Source organism: Penicillium rubens (assembly GCF_028828025.1).
Source record: "Penicillium rubens strain IBT 27055 chromosome Unknown utg000004l_segment0_segment0, whole genome shotgun sequence".
Classification (NCBI taxonomy): domain Eukaryota; kingdom Fungi; phylum Ascomycota; class Eurotiomycetes; order Eurotiales; family Aspergillaceae; genus Penicillium; species Penicillium rubens.
In genome coordinates, this window is record NW_026890602.1 from 1,822,468 (window position 1) to 1,844,761 (window position 22,294).

General features: G+C 49.4%; 10 protein-coding genes across 10 annotated transcripts; 5 read left to right on the top strand and 5 right to left on the bottom strand.

Annotated features, from left to right (window-relative positions):
• Positions 1 to 184: 184 nt before the first annotated feature.
• On the bottom strand, positions 185 to 1,115 carry N7525_010655 (uncharacterized protein; the record flags this gene model as incomplete). The annotated part of the gene is made up of 2 exons (XM_002561357.1): positions 185 to 784; positions 846 to 1,115. 2 exons carry the CDS (start codon positions 1,113 to 1,115, stop codon positions 185 to 187), a joined length of 870 nt encoding a protein of 289 aa, XP_002561403.1.
• A 567-nt stretch (positions 1,116 to 1,682) lies between these two features.
• Positions 1,683 to 2,595, top strand: N7525_010656 (uncharacterized protein; the record flags this gene model as incomplete). Its single annotated transcript, XM_061215171.1, has 3 exons — positions 1,683 to 1,760; positions 1,823 to 1,892; positions 1,955 to 2,595. The coding sequence occupies 3 exons, from the start codon at positions 1,683 to 1,685 to the stop codon at positions 2,593 to 2,595; spliced, it is 789 nt and encodes a 262-aa protein (XP_061067683.1).
• A 573-nt stretch (positions 2,596 to 3,168) lies between these two features.
• N7525_010657 (putative F-box protein (Pof7)) lies at positions 3,169 to 4,835 on the top strand (the record flags this gene model as incomplete). The annotated part of the gene is made up of 2 exons (XM_002561355.2): positions 3,169 to 3,549; positions 3,606 to 4,835. The coding sequence occupies 2 exons, from the start codon at positions 3,169 to 3,171 to the stop codon at positions 4,833 to 4,835; spliced, it is 1,611 nt and encodes a 536-aa protein (XP_002561401.2).
• Positions 4,836 to 5,258: 423 nt separating this feature from the next.
• Positions 5,259 to 6,636, bottom strand: N7525_010658 (NAD-dependent epimerase/dehydratase family protein; the record flags this gene model as incomplete). Its single annotated transcript, XM_061215172.1, has 7 exons — positions 5,259 to 5,382; positions 5,431 to 5,711; positions 5,767 to 5,873; positions 5,925 to 6,129; positions 6,185 to 6,291; positions 6,351 to 6,526; positions 6,590 to 6,636. The coding sequence occupies 7 exons, from the start codon at positions 6,634 to 6,636 to the stop codon at positions 5,259 to 5,261; spliced, it is 1,047 nt and encodes a 348-aa protein (XP_061067684.1).
• Positions 6,637 to 7,140: 504 nt separating this feature from the next.
• On the bottom strand, positions 7,141 to 8,355 carry N7525_010659 (SAM-dependent methyltransferase; the record flags this gene model as incomplete). The annotated part of the gene is made up of 1 exon (XM_061215173.1): positions 7,141 to 8,355. One exon carries the CDS (start codon positions 8,353 to 8,355, stop codon positions 7,141 to 7,143), a length of 1,215 nt encoding a protein of 404 aa, XP_061067685.1.
• Positions 8,356 to 9,406: 1,051 nt separating this feature from the next.
• Positions 9,407 to 10,926, top strand: N7525_010660 (uncharacterized protein; the record flags this gene model as incomplete). Its single annotated transcript, XM_061215174.1, is given in 2 exon segments — positions 9,407 to 9,899; positions 9,917 to 10,926. 2 exon segments carry the CDS (start codon positions 9,407 to 9,409, stop codon positions 10,924 to 10,926), a joined length of 1,503 nt encoding a protein of 500 aa, XP_061067686.1.
• A 740-nt stretch (positions 10,927 to 11,666) lies between these two features.
• N7525_010661 (uncharacterized protein) lies at positions 11,667 to 12,023 on the top strand (the record flags this gene model as incomplete). The annotated part of the gene is made up of 1 exon (XM_061215175.1): positions 11,667 to 12,023. The coding sequence occupies one exon, from the start codon at positions 11,667 to 11,669 to the stop codon at positions 12,021 to 12,023; it is 357 nt and encodes a 118-aa protein (XP_061067687.1).
• A 389-nt stretch (positions 12,024 to 12,412) lies between these two features.
• N7525_010662 (B3/B4 domain-containing protein) lies at positions 12,413 to 13,135 on the bottom strand (the record flags this gene model as incomplete). The annotated part of the gene is made up of 1 exon (XM_002561351.1): positions 12,413 to 13,135. One exon carries the CDS (start codon positions 13,133 to 13,135, stop codon positions 12,413 to 12,415), a length of 723 nt encoding a protein of 240 aa, XP_002561397.1.
• Positions 13,136 to 14,427: 1,292 nt separating this feature from the next.
• On the bottom strand, positions 14,428 to 16,528 carry N7525_010663 (glycoside hydrolase family 32 protein; the record flags this gene model as incomplete). The annotated part of the gene is made up of 2 exons (XM_061215176.1): positions 14,428 to 14,548; positions 14,610 to 16,528. The coding sequence occupies 2 exons, from the start codon at positions 16,526 to 16,528 to the stop codon at positions 14,428 to 14,430; spliced, it is 2,040 nt and encodes a 679-aa protein (XP_061067688.1).
• Positions 16,529 to 18,621: 2,093 nt separating this feature from the next.
• Positions 18,622 to 21,108, top strand: N7525_010664 (putative ATP-dependent RNA helicase (Hrh1); the record flags this gene model as incomplete). Its single annotated transcript, XM_002561349.1, has 2 exons — positions 18,622 to 20,712; positions 20,770 to 21,108. The coding sequence occupies 2 exons, from the start codon at positions 18,622 to 18,624 to the stop codon at positions 21,106 to 21,108; spliced, it is 2,430 nt and encodes an 809-aa protein (XP_002561395.1).
• Between the last annotated feature and the right edge of the window lie 1,186 nt (positions 21,109 to 22,294).

The window sequence follows — 22,294 nt, forward strand, 5'->3', positions numbered from 1 at the left end:
GTACATTATCAATTGGTACATTGATAATACAAGCCCCTGGTTATAGGAGCACAAGTAGAGAGTGCTAGGCAGTACACATATAAGTGACGTGTATTTCATTAATGAAGCCATGCGTTTGCTCATCGCAAATCAGAACGTGTGCCGGTCCAATAAAAATGCCTTAAAATAACTGCAGCACCTTCTTTTACCGGCATGTGTATCCTCCATCAACGACGATATCCGATCCTGTCGTATAGGTACTGGCGTCACTCGCAAGGTACAGATAGACACCCTTCAGCTCGCGTGGGTCAGCATCCCGTCTGAGAGGTGTGAGGCTATACCACTCCTCCTTCATCTCAAATGGACAGCTTCCACTAATGGGTGTGTCGATATAACCAGGACTGACGGAGTTAACGCGGGCAAACCCAGCCCATTCCACAGCGAGCGACTTAGCCAGGTGGATAACTCCTGCCTTGCAAGCATTGTAGCAAGCCTTTTTATGGTTAGCTGAGTCCTTCTTCCTTCCGAGTACCGAAATATGATAGCTAACCTGCTGCTGGGGAACATTCGCTGCATGGCCCGACATGGACGCCGTGAATATCATGTTACCTGACCCTTGTTTCCGGAAGATCCCACCAGCAACACGCGCGCAGTAGTATGCACCCGAGAAGTCCACATCCACCACCCTGTGCCAGTCTTCCAGGTTATCGTCCAAAGCGCCTGCCTTCGATGGGATGCCCGCGTTCGCAATCATGACATCCAGCCGGCCAAAGTCACGCACCACAGCGTCAGTTGCTGCTTGAACCTGCATACGTTCAAGTCGGTATCACTGCCTTATGAAGCGGGTTGGAAGTAGAAGGACTTACCTCGTCGAAGTTTTGCACAGAGCACTTGTACGCCTTTGCCTTGACACCAAAGTCTTTCTCGAGTGATGTTGCTAATTGCTCGCCTTGCGAAGACTTGTGAGACCAAATAGCAATGTTGGCACCAGCTTCCGCTAGGCCACGAGCAATCTGGTAGCCGATTCCACCGGTGCCACCGGTGATGATCACTACCTTGCCGTGCATTTGGAACATTTCGAAAACGCTGTCCGACAATGTCGGATTAGGGCGCCGGATGCTTTCTTTCGTGACCATGTTGAAAGTAGTTTCCGGGACGGTAGCTTCTGAGAGACAAAGAACCTTGACAGTTGTGAAGGTAGGAGGGCGTAAGAGATTTTATACTGTAATTCACTCGGCTGCCATCATCATTTCATATATCCATCGATGCGAGGACCTCGGTATGTACCTGGCAGCCTTCGCTGTGCAACGCAAACGGATGTCCGCGCATCGCCCCCACTTACAACAATGATGTTTGTTTGGTAGCTGTAAAACTTCAGATTATCCAAGTAACTCACGGGCGGACATTGCAGTCCGCCTGGCGGACGTAGTGGCCCGAGGAGGGGTTGTCAAAAGCCTAAACGGCAGTTCCCCCATCGACAGCGAACCGAGCGAAAAGTCTCTTGAGGCACTACCGGCCATGCGATCGACCGGGTCTCACCTGTGGTGCCATCTGCACAAGTCATTTCTGAGATTCCTATCGCCACTGGCACTATACCTGCACGGCAGCCACATAGATCTGACATTCTCGGAGGACTGTCGGCCGATAATGTGCTACCAAGCCGTCTCGTAGACTAACCAGTTGTTCTTCAAAAGGGAGCAGACATGGAGGATCTGACTCCCTTCATGTTCAAGTTGGTTATATTTAACAACAACGCTGCTTTCTTGGTAAACTCCCCAATTGTGAGTTCCAACTTATATCGAAGGTACGTATCTGCTGAATGTATTGGTATATTTGTACTAAGAGCAAGATATTGATGAAATGCAAAGTTGTTCTAGACCCCCATTCTACATCACTACAATTCCACCACTCTCGTTTAATCGATGAAATATATACGCAAGTGGCTAAGTCCATCCATGGCCTTTCTTTGGCCCAGGGGGAAAGCGATTCCTGGTGGCCATAGCCGGGATTCCAGGGTCAGGAAAGACTACGTTAGCTAAGGCGGTCGTGGAACGACTGAATGAGATGGATGGATCTGTCTGTCACCATGCAATGTGTATCCCAATGGATGGCTTTCATCTACCTCGAGCTGCGTTGGACCAGTTCTCCAACCAAAAGCAAGCTTACGCTCGACGAGGTGCCCCGTGGACATTTGATGTGGCAGGGTTCACGGAATACATACAGAGCTTGCGGATATGGGCTGACGACAATTCGGCTAAGATTCTCTATGCGCCATCCTTCGATCATAAGCAGAAAGATCCGGTATCCAACAGTATTGTCCTCGCCCCCGAGACATCCATAGTGATTGTCGAGGGAAACTATCTCCTCTTTGATGACCCATCTTGGCGCGACGTGGCCACTCTATTTGACTATCGGCTGTTTGTCGATGCGGACTTAGAAGTCGCTAGAGAGCGAGTGGCAAAACGACACGTCCAGGCAGGAATTGAGCCAAACATTGAAAGCGGATTTCGTCGGGTGGACGAAAATGATTATTTGAATGCGCAGGCTGTTTATGAGAAGCGCTTGAAGGCAGATTTGGTCATTTGTAGCATCGATGAAACTAACATTTCCGGTTAGCACGCAAGCGAATTCACAGAGCAACAATACAGATTTCCAAATCCATTAATCTGTTATGTTGCCATTGAGATAAATTGCGCATGTCTGGGACAAGGCACTCTCAGGCTCCAAATTCCTGCTGTGCCTCATAATGGTATCGATAGCCAATCAGCGGATCATTGACGCTGCGAGGTCCGAGGCTTCCGCTCCGGCTCTTAGCCCTTCCCGAGCAGCACAGCAGGGAGTCGGATAATAGATGTGTCGACTTCTTGGACAGCTTTTGCATGCCCCTATCTCGAGAAAGTGGTACACCCGTCAAGCGCATGAGACAGATCCTTCGTGGTCAGACAGGGGACCAGGCTAATGAATGATACACGAATTGCTTTCAACAATTTATGATCTGTAGAACAATGCCTAATGTTTAAAAAAAAAAGGTAGTGATACAACGAAGAAGGCTGTGAAAGACGAAGTCGAGTTCCAATGTGAGGTCATAGCTTGAAAAAGCCGGGGATGCCAAGCCACCCGAGATCGGCGTGTCATGGGCTTCAGGTGAGAAATGTTTGGATGAGACTTCCCTCCTACCACCACCTCGCCATGGACGACAACGACGAACTCGAGTCGTTCCGCCGACAGTGGCGCGAGGAGGTCACTCGTCGATCAAAACCCAAGACTACCGCTCCAGCTTCAGCTTCTCCGACTGCAACTGCCCCGCCACCCGCTCGTCTTCCGCCCACACACCATGAGGCCTCTCACCGCAAAGCGATCGAAGAGGAGGGCCCCCCGTTGGCTTCCTTCGACCCCGATGAGCTCGCCCAACAAGTTGGGCAGCTGAGCGTGGAACCACCCGAAGATGACTTCTCGCGCCGAGAGGTAGCAGAACCAACGTCTGCGTTGGAGCACTTTGAACGAGCGGTCGAGAAGGAGGCCGAAGGCAACCTGGGTGACAGTCTTTCACATTACCGAAAGGCATATAGGGTGAGTTATGGTCGCTATGAATGGCAATTACGATGCCAATGCTCATTTCTGTGCAGCTAGATTCGTCTGTCGATAAGTCTTACCGGAATAAGCATTATGCCCATGTATGGAAGAAGCCAAATCAGCCCGCAGCCGCCACCCCTGCCGCTGTGACCCAGCAGACTGAAGAGGGCCCAACTCTCCCGACACTTGAGCTCATTGCGTCGTTTGCGCACGTGCCAATATCACCGCTAGAGCCCATCGTTGAAAACACACCACCGCCCCCTTGCCCAATTGCCACCGTGCCATCGGAAGTGCTAGTTGAGATCCTGCGACATGTGGCAATGGATGACCCATCTGCCTTCGGTCGGACAGCATTGGTGTGTAAGCGGATGGCCTACCATTTCGCCCATGAGCAGCATATCTGGAGACGGATCTGTCAAACCCGGGAATTTGGCTTCCAGGGAATGCATTATGACTTTGCGTGCGACTTGCATGGCGAACCGATCTATACCCTTGCGCCGCGATACACTCCATTTCCCAAGGATGGGCCTGTGGAGATCCCTCCGCCGCTGTCTTCGTGGAGCCAAGTGTTCCAGACCCTCCCTCGGATTCGTTTCACGGGCATCTACATCAGCACGGTCAACTACACTCGGGCTGGTGCTGCCTCTGCGTACTCCAATTTGTCGTGGAACAGTCCCATCCATATCGTGACTTACTACCGCTACCTGCGGTTCTACCCAGATGGCTCGGTAATCTCGCTGCTCACTTCAACGGAGCCTGTCGATGTGGTTCCTCACATCAGCAAGGAAAATGTGGCGGCGGCGCGCACCCCAGCACACCGGAAGCATCAACGGCGTGCTTCTGATGCGGGTCATACACTCTCTGGCGCAACTGATTCCGTGCCACCTCTCGCCATGAATACATTGAAGCATGGCCTTCGAGGCCGGTGGCGTTTGGCTTCACCCGTTGACACGTCTGAAATTTCCGAAGCCCCCGCCGAAATCTGGAAGCCTGGCTCAGCATCCGACCAGAAATCGCTGCTTTCGGACGAGCGAGATCTCCTCATTGAAACAGAGGGTGTAGATCCCAAGTATGTTTACACGATGCATCTATCGCTACGTTCACCGACCGTACCGAAATCTGCTCAAGTTGGACCGGCCCCTCCCAACCCATCCAAGAACACCAAGCTAGCGTGGAAGGGTTTCTGGAGTTACAACAGACTGACGGACGACTGGGGCGAGTTCGGCCTTCGCAATGACCGAGCATATGTGTTCCGACGCGTACGCGGCTGGGGGCTGGATTGATACTATGAACGCATGATTGACGACTTGTACATAATGATCTGGATATACACATACATAAAAAAGTGGAGAATCAGGTTTCGGTCTACTAGAAATATTTCTTAAGAAATCCTTACCCATTTCTTCGGTTTTTTGTAAAGGTTAAGCTAAGTGCTTACAAAACCAAGACGATACCTACCTAGGTACCTACCTACCTAGATAGGTACGTACATATCAAGTCCATCAAATGTTAAATTGAGAGAATAATCCTATACATGACACGGGGTTTTCATTCGTCCAAGTCAACATCTTGTCTTAAGGATTAAGCTATTACGACGTCACACGAAGACTCTCTCCAGAATAATTTTGTTGGATCGACAAAGATAACAAAGTGTACCGCAAGACGTCGTTGTTGACCTTAGTGCTAAGTACTTCGCGCCTAATAATCTAACCCCTCAGCTCTCCAAGCATAGCTGATATTTCGGCATCGAAGTGGTCCAAAAAGTCAGCTAATCCTCGGAGCGTGCTCCAACCAAGTCGGTTCCGAGCAAGGTCAGCACGAGCCCTCGAACTACACGTATTGTTAGCTTATTATTGCATTCTAAAGGGACTTACTTACTTTGAAGCCAGGGTGATCTCTGCAAGACTCTCATTGCCCCCTGTAATTTCCGCGGCTGCTTCTTTGAGGCTGATTGACTTCACTTCATTCGTCGCCAGAAGACCGCTCTTTTGCATAGCATCGGCGATACCCTGGCTAACCTGGAGCCATGTATGCTCACCACTTTCAACGAAGAAGATAGCCTCTGGGCCGGAGGGAAGCCATGTCTTTTGCTCAATAACCGCACAGAAGAGCAGACCATAGAAAGCAGAAAGATCGGCAATGTGAACATGATTCCAAATCTATGAATTGGTACTGCATTAGTAAGTATACCGGAGACATGGATATCATACGTACACCCTTGCCACTTTCAATCACGACTGCAAATCCGCGCTTCCGGGTCAACCGCGCAAAGTTAGGCACCTGCTGACTTAACGTCGCAAATGGGCCATCACCTTGTCCATCTGCTGGGTGTCAGCATAAGGATCACTTGTAGTAGTATTGGCTCCGCGTACAGATGGTGGGAGGGACGACAATGTACGTCTTGACACCAAGGCGCAAGCCTGTCTCAACAACTGTAACATCGGTGACACGTTGCCCGTAGCGCTCAGGATGGTTCTTCTCCATCTCAAATATGTTGTCTTTCTCATCAGACCATATTTTCTGGTCCTGTGGCGTGCCAGTGTAGAGATGATCACCCAGAATTGAGGTGCCCGAAGTCTAAACTTTCCATCAGTTCATCCGTAAGTCTACACCATATGATAGACAAGCTCACATGAATGAGATAACATTCCTTGCCCGTGGCCTTCTGTCTTAGTGCTAAACCTTCGATCAGCGCCTTAGCGGAACGGTCATGGGACGCAGATGCTGCGTTGATCACAACTGGGAAGGCCTTGTTAGCAGATCTAGCAGCGATTTGGAAAGACTTAGAATATCAGTACGATCGTGTTGGGAAGCGGCATTTATGCAAGCCTCCAGATCATCCAAGCCATCAAACAGGATCGGCTTCACGCCAAGAGAGTCGAGCTTGGCCGCCTGTTCTGAACGACGGATCAATGCGGAAATGCTCAATTTGGAAGCCGGAGATCGCAGTAGCTCAGCAAGAATTGAGCCCCCGCTGGTAAAATGTTGGTCAGCTGGTTGCGAGAGGAACTCCGAAACGATGGTAGACTTTACGTACATGTATCCGGCTGCACCGAGAATAAGAACTTGCGTGTCACCGACCATTTTGCTTACTCGAAGAAGATTTAGACGAATGAAGGTTTGTCAATAAGGCGTATGTCGGACGTCCTGGCCAACTTGTAGTTTTTCGTCATGTTCTCATCCATAACCTTAAAATGACCGCGTCGATTATTAATTCCCCCGACGTTCCAACCTTGGAAGGTTGACCATGAATATGTTTTTTCTTAGCAGATATCTTCGCCCGTATCCTGTCCAATTGGGGCACTTTACTTCGGCTATGACTAGTATCTAGCCATTCGGATACTCCGATGAACAAATGGAAGTTACATGTCAGTTGGACTGCTATATTGCGACGATATCGTGATGCGTTTTTGATCTTCCTAAACTCTTACTCTCGGTTTAGGAATATATGAGACAATTGACCTGAAGACCCAGAGTACAGTTAGACCGGTGCCATCCAGTCCATCCACGGTGTATGGTTATAGTAAAATGAAAGCAATATTCCCTTCTAATTACAACCATGGTGTCCCCAAAGTTGACAGCAATAGATTAACGCAGGTTTCTTAAGAACTGTTGGAACCGCCGAGGAATAGATGGGCGCGGACCAGGGGAGGTTGTTCGTTCCGCGACAAGATGGTAGGCCTGCAAGGCGTTGGTTTTAAATGCATGTGTGCCACCCCACAGGAACAATCGAAAGACACGATAATTCTGCTCTCCCCAACGCTCGATTAGATCGTCTTTAGCCAAGTCTAGACGCTTTGCCCATTCCAGCATAGTGAGCTCGTAGTCCCGAGTCTCATTGACAACATCCAATACCGCAAACCCATGGTATAAAAGCTCCGCAAGAACGTCCTGAAGAGTCATAAAGGTATGTGTCCCATGCCAGATATAGTCTCTGGTAAAAGAGCTAACAGCAAACTTCTCAACAGCCGCCGAGCCGTCCAGATACATGCGACCACCAGGTTTCAGCACATCCCACATCCTGCGTGCAAAACGACGATAATTGGGGATGTGCTCTATCACCCCCAAATTGACAACATGGTCGTATGGCTCCTCTGGTTCATGATTAAGGAAGTCCTGCAGGAAGACTTGACCAGGGAGATTATTGTCCTCTATAACACGTTGGATATAGCGAGCGCCATTGGGTGCGATGGTTAACGTAGTGACATGTATGCCTCGAGCACCGCAATACTGCGTCACGCCACCCCATCCACCACCAATATCCAGAAGCCTCATGCCTGGTTTTAGATCGAGAGCAGCAAACATGGTCTCCATTTTGTGCTCAGAGGCCTCTTCGAGCGTCTCGTCATGTCGTTGAAATAGACCCTGTGAATAGAACCGGAACCGCTGGTCAAGAAACGTGAGATAGAATTCATCATCAAGCCCATAATGATCACCGATAGCCTGGGCGTTCATCTTGGTCGCCGTTCGGATGAAGTCGTATACGAATTGGAATTTCTGTCTCAGGGGCACTTTCTCCTGTAAATTCTGGCGGGCGTTGAAGAGGGCGCCGAAATCACCTTCCACCTCGATATCGCCGGCTAGATAGGCTCGACCAACGCCCATTTCTGTCATCGGTGTGCGGAGGGCACGCTCCGAGCGGAAGATGACTCGATAGACCGGTTCCCCGATGCCGACAGGTACAATTGCGCCATTGGGCAGCTGGATTTCTCCCGGCGTCTTCAACCCTGCTAGGAGTGCGGCGACACCTGTGCGTGGTAGACTGTTGCGGGATAGACTGTTCCGGGATACTACTACCGCCATCGCTGGATTGAAGATGGTGTTCGATTTTGGCAATTCTTCTGGTAGTGATGTATAGACCTGGGAAGATGAGGTTGAGTAGTCGAGGACTAGATTTGAAATGACAAGGGCAGCCGTCACAGTATTTAAAAGCAAATACCAGGCAGGTGTGACATGTCGCTTTTATTACAACTATATCCACGATTACCTGCATTAGCGGCTCACGGAATCAGCCCATTCGCTCAATGTCTCACGAGCGATAGCATCTGCAGGTCCGTTGCATCACATTCGTAACCCTCCCAGCAAATTAAAAGCAAAGACACGGATCTAGCATGCATTGTTGTGGGGGAAGTGGTATATGTGCTTCAGCTGCGGCTGAGAGGCGCATGGAAAGAGATTTGATTAGGCTCTGTCAGTGCATATCGTACACTGTGGAAAGCTGAACATAGAATGAGCATCATGCCATAAAAGCTCGTACTTCAAGAAGAGTGAGAATCTGGTCGGCATGATTTGCGGGGACGTGTGCGACAGTGTCTATAATGGCATGTGGTAAAGGTGCGTTTTCGTCGCTGTCGTATAAGAGAGTCTGGATCCGCCAGTATAGGCGAGAGGCGTGCTCAGAAACCGGAGGGTCGTTTCTCTGTTTTTTCTTTCTTTCTTTTTTTTTTGTCCTGGTTGATATTCAGCATACGCATTCAAATCATTGATTGATAAGGCTCCCTTACCCATCTAGGATCCTGTAATTCGTAACCGAGGAAAAGCAAGAGGGCGGAAGAGTCCCAGGATAGAAGATCGGAGAGTTTTAAGACTGAAAAAGGAAGAGTAACGCATTATGAACCTATTGAAGAAACGTCAGTAAGAGATATAGAATCCCGATAAGTCGGCATCCCCTGGGGGTGGCAGACTGGGATATGGCCCCCACTTATTCTGCCACGGTGCCTGGCGGTGGCCACCTTATATTCCTCGTTTCAGTCTGTCTTCAAGTTTCAAATAATATAAACAATCGAATAAAGCTCATCTTCAACTCAGATAGAGCTTCACGAAAGAAAGAAAGCAAGAAATAAAAGTAAACAGGATGCCGTCGTTGCTTGGCCTTCCCCTGGAACTCCTGGGGCAGATCGTACAAGAAACAATCCCCGTGGATTTCGAAGCCACTGCCCTGTCTTGCAAAACTCTCTTTGCTGCCAGCACCCCTTTTCGAGCGCAATATGCTACACGACGGAGACGATTTCGACACTTTACATTTTCGCGAAAATTTGAAGAAAAACCAGAATGGGCAGAGGAATCTGACTCAGGCGAATATTGGGATCAGATTACCCAGGAAACAGGCATTCGCATCATGACCACGCGGGAACTGTTGGAACATATCGCTCTGGACCACTCTGTGGAGCGATACTTACAATCTATTGACCTCAGGGGGTCCGCAGATGCAGATGAAGAGGAAGATGAAGATGTGATAAACTCCCTGGAAGCTGAGGTACCTGAGACTCTAAGGAATTTGGTGCTTACGTCGCCCTTCATCAAAGCCGTAGGGGGGATGTTGATGATTGGATTGAAGGCATCCGATCGTCCATGATACATGCAGATGTCTTCCTCCTGACCTTGCTATCGCAAGTACGAAAGGTGGCTCCACACCCACGTTGGGATGAACTGGACTCTCGCGATACGCACCCCACGTGGTCGGGGACGGACGAGCCTCTTTGGTCTGTACTCAGACTGATTACCCACCGGGCCAATCACCCTGAGGAATTTCCGGACGCGCCATTATCCCTGCTCTCCGCCGTGCAGCCGTCGCGTGATATCGGCTATGAAGAGAAGTCCCCGTTGACACCATTTGTGCCATTCCTGGCAATCAATTCCGTGTCTGAAGTCTCCCTACGCAGTTGCATCTTGAAGGACGACGGGTACACTGGGATCGCGTTTGACCCGATGATCGGATGTTATAGCACAAACCTACGAAAACTGACTTTGGAGTCAAGTGTCGCTGGCCCAGAGGAGCTGTCACAGTTACTCAAGCGAATTCCAAACCTGGAGATATTTGAGTTTTCGCACGAAACCAAGTGGCATGGCTGTGGCTATAACTGGAACATTGGTGCATTTCTGGACACGGTGCAGATTGTCTGCGCAAAGACACTCAGGGAATTGTCGGTGACAATATTCAATGACTGGGGTAATAAGGGAGCCACACTGATGGATATGACTCGTTTCCAGAAATTGGCTGTGCTTGAATTGGACGTTGACATGCTGTGCGGTCCCGCATATGATCCGTCGATGAGAGATTTAGAATGGGCTGAATTTGAGTCCGTTGGCAGTCCGGCCTGGCCCAGACTGACTGATATGTTACCCGCATCCATTGAAAGGTTCAGCTTGTATCTCAACACATTTGATCCCGACCATCTGAGGTGCATCTCCCATTTACTTGAGGGCTTTTCAGATGCTCGGGCCACAAGGCTACCCCATCTGAACAAACTGTGCATTTTTGTGCGTATGGATTCAGACTCGGTGATTCCGGACGTGGCACTAAAGGAATTAAACGCTGCGAAGAGCAGTGGATTTTCAATTCTGAAGCTTGGAACGTCCACCCCCGTTTTGTAAATGTCTTTTTCCATCATTATGAGACGTGGTTATTGGCTTTGTACATAAAGACTGGATCTATGCGTGTACAATATTTGCACTGAAGACCGTTTGGGCGTACAGCTGTTCGTTGATCTGGGTAAAATATCGTCACCGCAACAAAACTCTTCGAAGGTAACCGTTGGTTGGAAGAGATGACTTGCATGTGGAAGGCGACTCAGTCAACGTCTACTACGATGCCTTTGTAAATATCTTTGGCATCTCTTTTTAGATGTCCTTGTTGATATCATTCTGATGCCCTTTGGAATCCGTGTGAAAATATTTGGTGGCAACTCGTAGAATGTGCATGTGGGTTGGAAGACACAATCGCTGCGAAATCTCCCTTTGGCTATAAAGTACCTGGATGCCCGGGTGTCTAGAAGTGTTTAGTATATATTCCAAATAGGGTAGGTACGACCAGGAGTAGGTCCAATCCATGGATATACCAGTGTCCACCGGGGGAATTCTCTCGGCACTTCTTTGATTCACCTCTCACTTTCGCTTCGTTGGATTTCTACCTAGGTACTTCCATATGTAGGTAAGTGCTCCCACTCTCCCTTGCCCGACAATGTTCCTCTGTATGGAACCTTCTCCACTTACTTCTCAGCTAGGTAGTAACTTTGGGATAACTTAGTCGTGACAACGGAGTGGATAATGCTCAACTCTTTGGACACCCATTGACTCTGCAATATGTTCCCGCCCTTATAACGAGATACAACTTAATGAGATCGGGACTCGCTGGTCAAGTATCCTCCCGCTACAACCTCATCTCGGTCATCAGGAAAGGTCTGGGCCAGGGACCGGCGAGGGACATCACCCATCTGCCGATAAGGAAGTTAGTGATCAACAGCCAAAATGCTACCGGTTGTGCGGTCGGCCACTCGCCGAAAGCAACAGACGCTGGAGTGCCCGAGCAGTACGTCGGTGGCATCCCAGATGGCTTCTGGTCGCTTCTTGCATCGTGTCATAGCACCCGTTATATTCGCGCTCCGACGACTGCGACAACCCCGTTCAAAGCAAAAAGTCTACGACCTAAGGAGGTCACAGAATCCAAATACGAATGTATTATCAACGGGTGATTGCACGATGGGTGATTATCCAGTCCCGGCGAGAGTAGAGGATCGGCTAGCAAACCGACGCCGAGATCCCTGACGCCGATACGACACAAGGACCTGCTAATCTGGCGTCTTCATTGGTGGCCACGGAGCCGGGTTAGTCGTACCGAACCTCAGGATATGTACCAGGTGCAGATAACAAACCACTCTTGGTATCCGCCAAATGCAAACGACTAATTTTTATTTAGGTCAAGTGCTGGAACAGACGGGAGACGACTGTACTGTCTATGGAATTTTGTCTATTTATTTAAGTGAATCGTCTTACTTCTCACAATGTTGATCACACATATAGGGCACTGATACTTTTATTGACAGGGAGATCCTGCTCCAGACGGATAGTCATTAGGAAGGGATCAATCCAAAGGGCCAATGACTCGGCGCGCTGTTTGCACCTCAGGCGATAGACGTTTCAAAGCCGAGTCGAGCTCGTCGGCAGCTTGAGCCAGAGCATCGTCGGTCAGTGGCTCTAGTGCATCTAGGATGAATAAAACGCGCGAGGTATCATCGGTCAATGCAGTCCGCGGGCCCTGTCTCCAATTCCAGCGACGGCAAGTGATGCCACTATTGTCACACCAAACTGGCTCCCCTGGAGCTGCGAGTTCCGTTTGAGGCTCCCCGCCAGAAAAAGTCTCGAACTTCTCACTACCCGTGGCGCGGACTAGGAAAGGCGATCCATCGTATTTGTCGAGGTCCTCGCCTCCAAATGGGATCTGATACTTGACGGAGATAGCATTGTAGATGTCGGTGAGCCGGTTGACTCGGGGCAAGCCATCCTGCGCGCGACGGGTCAGAGCCTCGAGGCTGTTGCGTGTTTTTTGTGGCTTTGCTCCAAAGGCTTTGTAGGCTTCGCGCCATGCAGCGATGTGTGGAAGTTCGGTAACGGGACAATTGGAGAGCTTGTCCTTGACGGAATTTTCAGCCTCCCTCAAGAGGGCCTCGCTAAAATCATCACTCGGGCCTGGAGGAATACCCTCTACCACCATCAGGAGGGCGCGATAATCTGGACGCAACTGGAAGATTTCCGGAGCTACATGTGCACCCTGCAGTAACTTTTGTGACATTTGTGACCCGCCCATGACTGAGAATGAAATAAAGACGCCTGGGGATGTGCGTAGTTGTTGGAATTGGGCGTAAGAGACTAACGTAGATGAGGAAATATTGCAATAAGGTAAAGAGAATAAAGCAAAAAGAGCGTGGAGCGTAGCCTAATATACCTACACTAATTGTGGGGCAGGTCCTGAGGCGAACCAACTATCCCTCCTTAATGTAGCCTTATTTTTCATAGGCAAAGATTGATTGTATGGATTCACACAGCACCTAGCCCCCCTCCCTTCAATTTCCTAAGGTGGGAAATAGTGGACACAATGTTGTTATAACAATGTGGCTTCAGGGCTTTTGTGGCAATCGTGAGTTCCCGAAAAGGTAGTTGATGGGAGTGGGTCGATCAAAATTAAATACCGGTATCCGATTGGCTGCCTCCTGCACCTTATTTGATCCCATGGTTCCACCAGGTAATGCCCTTGGATCTACGAAGGTGTATAGCGCTCAGGGGTCAAAACCCGGGATTGATGCCTGAATGCCTGGATTTGGCCTGGATTTTAGACCGCTTGTAGGCATCAATTTACAGTGTATTGTAACACTCTCCATGTATGAAAATGAAGCTTTTTTCCCCCATACAAAAGCATGCATGTCCAATTTTTAAGGCGGTTTACATACACTGTCTCTCCAGTATGAAAATGGAGCCTTTTTCTTCTATAAAAACGTATATATCTGTATTTTTGAAGGGGTTTGAAAATGGCCCGTCCGCCGCGCTCGTAGGGTCGCAGGGTAACCCCTTTTTCTGGAAGGGGAGTAAACCACCCCAAAAATTGGACATACATCCATGGATGCAATTGTATGGTGCCAGGTGGGAAAAGGCTTCATTCTTCCAAATGTAAGAATGAACATGGATACCTTGCTTATTAAGGGCCCCGTAATTGTATTTCAGGTATCCTTATTTTTCTGCCAGGCCAAATTCAGGCATTCAGGCATCAATCCCGGGTTTTGAACCCTGAGCGCTATACACCTTCGTACTTGGATCGCTGTCTGGCTGTAGAGCATCACTCATCCGTGCGACTGGCTACATGATCCTTAAATATTGACCACTTCCCTTCACAATAATACTCAACATATTCCTCAGAAGAAGCATTCATTCAATTAATTATCCATCCATCTCATCATTAATTAGTGGTATAGTACTACTAGCGACTACCAAGGACTTGCCTTTTCCAGCCAAAACGCTTCATCTCTTTCAGCCCTTCACCCCGATAGAGTACAGCAGCTGCGGAACCCAAGTATCCTGCTACATTTGCAAGCTACCTGCCATCCTTTACTGAGGTCGCTCCGGGTAAGCATCATACAAACCATCAGCAACGCGAATGTTGCTGAAGGATGCTTCGCCCTCCCCGTTCTGGAAGAAGCGAATCTCAGTCGAGTTTGCGTACCAAGGACTGCCATAGGATTAGTTTACGTTCGGTAAAAAGTAGAAACAAAAGGATAAGAGAAACATACCGGACCCAGGTAGAGACAACAAAGCGGTTGTTTGCATAGACTTCCAGAACAGAGTTGTCGACGACAATAGTCAGGCTTAGAGTCTCAATACGGTCCTCACCGACTTCACCAAACTCAGAAGTCTGCGCGTTGCTTCCCCATGCAGTGTTGGGCTTGTCGCCGCTAGAACCGTGCTCGCCCTTGTGACCAAACCCGCCGCCGACGGCGTTGAGTCCGTCGAGGCCGTCGAGACCGGGGTGACCGCCGTGACCACCATTGCCGCCCTGAGCACCACAGCGATCGTTGATGTCAAACAGACGAAGACGACCAGATTCCGGTGACGCATCAATACCGGTGGTGGTGTCTGCCGCGGCACTGGTTTCGGAACGATCAATCACGATGGACTCGTTGGAGAACTGGTAATAGATGGTGGTCGACTCAAACTCGGAGGCCAGAATCTGGAAGCCGGCCTGCAGGGTTGACGCGCGAGCGTTGAAGTCGATCTCAGCCTCGAGAACAAAGAACCGGCTTTCGGGGGAGCGACCGAATGGAATGACGCCTGCGGTGGTGGTGGTCCGGTCCGGCTCGCTGAAGCCGGGGGCCGAAGTCATAGCACCATAGGTCTCACGCGCGATATCAATTCCGAGTGTTTCGAGTTCAACACACCGGCCAGTTGAGCGGCCGTTATCGGCCACACGCCATGAGCCAGTCTCCTGCGCGAGCTCGTTGTTGACCACGTTGGGGATAGCTCTGATGTACAACTCGCGTGCCGTCAACAAAGTGTTTTGCCATCCTTGCTGGGCAGCTGGGAAGCCGACAACGCCTCCGAAAACATCGCCAGTCAACCAGACATAGCTGATGAAACGGTCCGGGGCCCCGCTGGCAGTAGACGCTTGAGAGGACGCAGGCAGGACTTTGCCGGCTGCTGCATAGGCGGCCAAGCCCCAGTCGAAAACACCAACCATATCAGGGGTGAATGTTACGTTTTCACCGTCAGTGTTTGCAATTGCTCCTGCAGCCCAAATCATGGCATGGAGTGAGGAGACGGACTCCTGGATTGGCACGTACGAGCTCTCAACTGCAATGGTCAGGAACGGATCGCCGTTGTAGCTGTATCCCTCTCGAGTGAGACCGACGACGTTGCTAGTCTCGAAATTGTAGCCAAACATCTTGGCCCAGTCTCCATTTCCCCATGTAGAGTTGGCAGGCTCATTGTACCATTCTCCAAGGTACTCCCACTGCTGGAAGTCGGGGCTGGTGTTTTGGTAGAGGAACATTCCAGGTCCGACATCTTTGACACCACCAGAAACGATTGTGTACCAAGTACCTGGGGCACTGCCAAGGGATTGGTCAAGTGCTGAATTTTGGAAAACGTAGGGGTCACGGAAAGCAGTAACCTCCAGACCTGCTGGGGGCTCGGGAATAACAGGTGGAATGTCAAGCTTGGTGAAGTTCTCACCCCCGTCGTAGGTTACCGCCAGAGATTGCGATTCACTGCCTCGGACGTAAGGAAGGGTCCAATGGATTGGCAATGACGAGACAGAGGTGTATAAGAGCGTCGGCTTGCCGTCGACTCCGCTAGGGATGACAGAGCCATCAAACACAGCAAGGGGATCGTTGGCACCGCCAGCGACGATTGAATAGTTGCCGTTAGGTCTGACATCGTAATAGTGGACAAGGTCATCCGTCAAAACCATGGCAATACCGGTACCATTGTGGAGGAACCCGACGTGGAAGAGGCCTGTTTCAGGATCATTGTAGTGTCCGCATGGGTCACCGATTTGGCCGTGTGGTGGGAGGACATGGGTATGCGGCCTCCAGGTGTCAAACAAAGAGAGTTCCGGGAGAGTCGAGAGATCTGGGGGTGGAGCATTGTAGTCTTGAGCAGTGGCACCCGCCAAGATCGAGGCCAAAACCGATGCTGTCGTTGTAACCTTCATGATTATGATGAGAGGGCTGAGTGAATAGATGACCGCAAGGAATAGATTAGTTCATACGAATCGAAGCGATATTTGTGCTTTATATACAATAGAACAATTTTCCCTCAAGCGCGCAGTGTTATTGCAACAGAAGTGTACATTCTAACCCCCTAGAAGAGTGCATGCTAGGGTACCTCTAAAGAATTTCGAAGCTAGGAACGAATCTTGAATTTAATTGGACTGAGAATACAGACTAATCCAGGGGTGGCTGATCATGGCATGCAACTTAGCTTTTCAACGCCTTCATTCTTCGGAGATATGACACGAGTACCCTGTAAAGCCTCGCCAAGACAACAACAATACTTAAATGTAACGGCGTCTATGGGCAAGCGAAAAAGGAATGTGAGCAAAGTTGGTCCGTGGGTATAGTATATTCTTTTTGGAGCAGGTTATACATTTTTCTGGCAGAATGGATTTGTCGTTTACCTTTCTGTCTATGTTGGATACCCTAGACTAGCCTAAATATGGAGTTCGCAGGCCAATATCCCCCACGTGTGACTTATTTACTATGTATTGGTCAATTTTGTGCGTTTTTTCTCAGTGCCTCTTTAATTGGCGAATGCATACATCGAGATTCTCATTTTCCCTGTATGTTGTGTGTAGACTCTTTTTCTAGCCTTCGGAAACTCATTCGCCTCTCATATTCATACACGTTCCATTTCTATTTCCCTATAGGGTGATATAGGACCAGGTAATTCTGTTTTTATTAATTTCGTAATAAATTAGAACCTACTTAAACAAACAATTATAATAACTAGCCAAAAGTTCGTTGTATCTAGGTGGATATTCGGCCCCCGTGCGTGATATATATATCCGATTTAGATACAAATTTAGTCCATAACAACATCGTAATATCGCTCTGCTTTTACATCCTTAATTTCCTCACTTCTGGTAGGGTGTTATATCGACAAAGCGTAATAGCCAACTAATTTTCACTCCGAGACGAAGGGCTAGTGTCGTCGCAATTCTCAGTGAAGGACCGACCGAGGTTGACCAAGGTTCTATATGGTTGACATTGCTGGAAGAGAGGCATTTAGAAGAAAGGCTTTTGGATGTAGGTGACCAGCTACTTCGATTTTTAGAGGTAGTCGCGTAGTCCAAGTCGTCAGGTACTTGCTCGATTTCCCCTCGACGAGCGTTCCGTTGTAAATGACCCCAATGAGCTTAATCGAATCTTGTTTTCCGCACACGAATATGCTCACACGAGAAGGAAACCAAACGCCCCCCAAAAAGCTAGCAAATAGGATATACCAGCCACTTGTTGTGCAGCACTCTCGTTATCCTCAGGCTAGTCCCCTGGCGGGTTTAAACCGCCACATAGTCTTTCAAATGCAAAATGCCAACGATTAGACGCGCAAAAGTGTTGCGAAGGGAACTTAAAGTTCTACATCTAATACCTAAAAAGCCTCTAGTGGGCGGACAGCTAAGCCCATGGCTTATCCCAATTTCTCGTCCTGGTCGAAGTCGCTCCATGCCCGTGCCGCAAATTCGTCGTTCAACAGTATCTTTACGCCCGCTACAACCATCCCCTTAGCCACGTTCATGGTAATGTCGTGAGCATCTGGCTTTTCGAAGCATCACGGAAACCCTAGGTATGCATTGCTGTTCCTTGGGGTGTCGGAATGAAGTAATGTCCGTGGAATGAAGGAACTTCAAGAGCTCACGTTACCTAGCCTTCTGATCAGTATTAAATCCTATAATTTAGTTGTAAGGACATAGCCATATCTGTGCCGAATGCATCAATATCTTTATGTTGAAGATCACAGACAAATTCTGTCCCGCAAATGCTATCTCAAACAATGCAATGAGATGACGGCACATTTTCACTTATTCTTTGCACACAGTAGATATGTAAAATGAATTCTCTAGCTGACTTGGTGGATTACAGGAAAACAAAAAGACGACCCTATATAATCTTATGGCCGTACCTGTGGATACTCTCCCGAGGTCTGTTGTTGATGTTGATAAGGGAATCCTTATCATCTTATCGATAAGGCTAAAATTTCGGATTTGAGGTTCGTCCCTCTTTAACATTCTTTGCAATACACCTCAAAATGCCGGAAAAGGTGCGTACCGTGTTCGTAGACTCGGACGATGAGAAGATAGTACAGAACAAGCTCTCGCCCCCATCCACAGGAGAACCCGAGCGAAAGAAGAAGAGAAACAAGAAGCGCAAGCTCGATGAGTCCATTACCTCCACATTCGCCGATCAAGATGAACCGAGGGAAATCGCTGCACCTGCCAAGCAGGTAGAAACAGCAGAATCCGTGCCGAGAAAACTGCCAGCCAAAGTATCTCAGACGAACGGTCTACCAGCGGCGAAACCGTACGCGAAATCGAAGTCGAAACCTTTCACGGATACCAAGACCAACTTCATACCCTTACGAGAAAAGGCCAAAGCCCTGCTCGAGACGCGCCGAAAGCTCCCTGTATTCGAAAATGCCGATTTGATCCGCGATCTACTACGGGAACAAGATGTGATGCTCTTGGTCGGTGAGACGGGTAGCGGAAAGAGTACGCAGATCCCGCAGTTCCTAGTAGACGAATTCTGGTGTCGGCCCGTACCTACGCAAGTCACACGGGACGGGAAGACAGAAAAGAAAGTGGTTGGAGGATGCATTGCTATTACACAGCCCAGACGAGTTGCTGCCATTTCGCTGGCGCGCCGTGTGGCTGAGGAGATGGGTACACCGCTTGGATCACATTCGCCTGCCAGCAAGGTCGGCTACTCCGTGCGTTTCGATACGTCAACGTCACCTAGTACGCGGGTTAAGTTCTTGACTGAGGGAATGCTGCTCCAGGAGATGTTGCACGACCCGAACTTGACTAAGTACAGCGCCATTGTTGTCGATGAGGTCCACGAACGAGGAATTAATGTGGATCTCACACTCGGATTCCTGCGTAATCTTGTGTCTGGAAACAAAGAGGGCCGGGGTGGTGTGCCGCTTAAGGTGGTTGTCATGAGTGCTACGGCTGATATGGAGAGTCTTACGGACTTCTTCAAACAAGGATTCAAACAAACGGAGCCAGCACCGAAGGCTATCCAAGCAGCCGAGGATGAGGCCGATAAAATGGATACTTCAACCCCGAAGGATATCTCGGTCTGCCATATTAAGGGTCGACAATTCCCTGTCAAAACCATCTACTCCCCCGCGCCAGTGCATGACTTTGTGGACGCAGCGCTCAAAGTAATCTTTCAGATTCACCAGAAGGAACCGATGCCGGGTGATATCCTCGTCTTCCTTACTGGCCAGGAAACTGTCGAGGCCTTGGAACACCTGGTGAATGAGTATGCCATGGGCATGGACCCGTCGCTTCCTAAAATTCTTGTTCTACCTCTGTTCGCTGCGCTGCCACAAGCTGCCCAGCAACGGGTCTTCGCGCCTGCTCCGCCACGAACGCGCAAGATCGTTCTATCGACTAATATTGCCGAGACGTCAGTGACTGTCTCTGGTGTACGACACGTCGTTGACTGCGGTAAGGCCAAGGTCAAGCAGTTCCGCACTCGCCTCGGTCTTGACTCGCTCCTGGTGAAGCCTATTTCTAAGTCAGCCGCCATCCAGCGAAAGGGTCGAGCTGGTCGTGAGGCTCCTGGACAATGTTTCCGGCTATATACAGAGAAAGACTATCTGGCCTTGGATGAGACAAACACACCCGAGATTCTGCGCTGTGATCTGAGCCAAGCCCTGCTGAACATGAAGGCGCGTGGCGTTGATGACATTGTTGGATTCCCGTTCTTGACACGCCCGCCCCGCGAAGCGCTTGAGAAAGCTCTTCTGCAGCTATTGAACATCAATGCGCTTGAGGATGATGGCAAAATCAGCCCCGTCGGCCTACACATTGCCAAGCTGCCCTTGACCCCAACTCTAGGACGTGTCCTGTTGGCAGCTGCCGAGCACGGGTCTGAATGCTTGCTCGACGTCATTGATATTATCTCGTGTCTGAGTGTAGAGAACATTTTCCTGAATACCACCTCAGAAGAGAAGAAGGAAGCAGCAGAGGCAGCCCGCCGCGATTTATACCGGCGCGAGGGTGATCACCTCACAATGCTGACGACTGTACGCGTGTATGCCGCTGAACAAGCGGACCGTAAGGCATGGGCAGAGCGACACCTCGTATCACACCGAGCGATGCAATCAGTCATGGTAAGTAGTACATACCTCGCGGATGCCAGTAATATAAGACTAACGGAAACACACCAGGACGTCCGCAAACAACTCCGCACCCAATGCCGACAAGCCAAGTTGCTCACTAACGAAGCTCTGAACAATACCTCATTACATGACCCCTCGCCCATTCTGATCTTGCAGAGTTTCCTGGCCGGTTTCGCGACCAACACGGCTCGCCTTGTGCCCGATGGCAGCTACCGTACGATCGTTGGAAACCAAACCGTCGCGATTCACCCGTCGAGTGTGCTTTACGGCAAGAAGCTCGAGGCGATTATGTACAACGAATTCGTCTTCACCAACCGCAGTTACGCGCGTGGCGTTAGTGCTGTGCAGATGGATTGGGTTGGAGAGGCTTTGGCCGGGAAGGATTGATCGTCGACTCAAGATGCTATATTATAGTAGACTAATATATACCCTGTGAATGATGATACCAGTTAGGTTGGCATCTTTTCACTTCTTTAACTGTCTCCATCTGTCTCTGTGTCTCTTGCTGCGATAAATATCCACAAACATCTACCGACATGCCGGGTGTGCTCTTGGGCCAAACGTGATCGGCGACGGGAAGGAGGACACCTAGTTAGGGCACCGAGAGACATCGTTGGCTAGGATTGAGGACATACTCCATTAAGCGGCTTAACTGGATCATCCCAATGTCGCCTCTAGTCGCGTCAAATTTACGTTATAGTTGATCTGCAGATCTGCAACTCCACAACTCTCCAACCAAGCTGGAAATTACTCTACCCAAACAACAGAAATTGCGAAAAAAAAGACGATAAAGCAGCCATCGATCAGTATTTCAAGCCAAAGATCCGGATGAAACTGAGAATCGGACAATCCTCACAGCTCCCGGCTCCCTATCTGCCGCGGTCGACCCTCGCGCTTCTTTCGAAGAGTGATATTACTGATTCATTTGTTAATTTTCAACATTCGACAAAATTGTCCATAGGGGTCGCCAACGGTCAGTCCGCTGAGTATCCCCTATGCTGCTAGTCTGCTATCTATGCCAAGCCTTGTACAGTGGGCAGCTCTCATGAGGGGTATTAGCTAGTGTACAAGCGGAAACACGCCATCACGGTGGTCTTGTTGCCCATAGCATAGTTGCAAGGCTGATAAGAGTACGGTGTAGTAGCAGTTCTCCAAAAGAACGATATTGTTGAGAGTAAAATATGACGGATGGCAAGTTCACACGTCACCGTGTCGATCCCGGTGACCGTCTGTCAGGTGATGAGATTCCCAGATGGGGATGCAGGCATATCCACACAGGCACTAGTAGGATGTTGAACCACGTATTTGCCCCTCGAAACAGGCTAAAAGAGGGAAAAGAGCGACGGATAAAACCACTTGAAAGGTGGTCTCACCATTTCCCTCTCACCATTCCGATACCGGTTGCATCATTGGAGGATCATTGGACGATCTCCCTTTCGGGCATCGCTTATCAGCTAATCTCTCACATCATCTCTCCAGCTCTTCCAGGTTGTCGCTCTTGTCTTCCTTTTATTGTTCGACTTGGAACTCTTTATACTCCTTTATTTTTTCTTACTTACATCTTCTTTATATG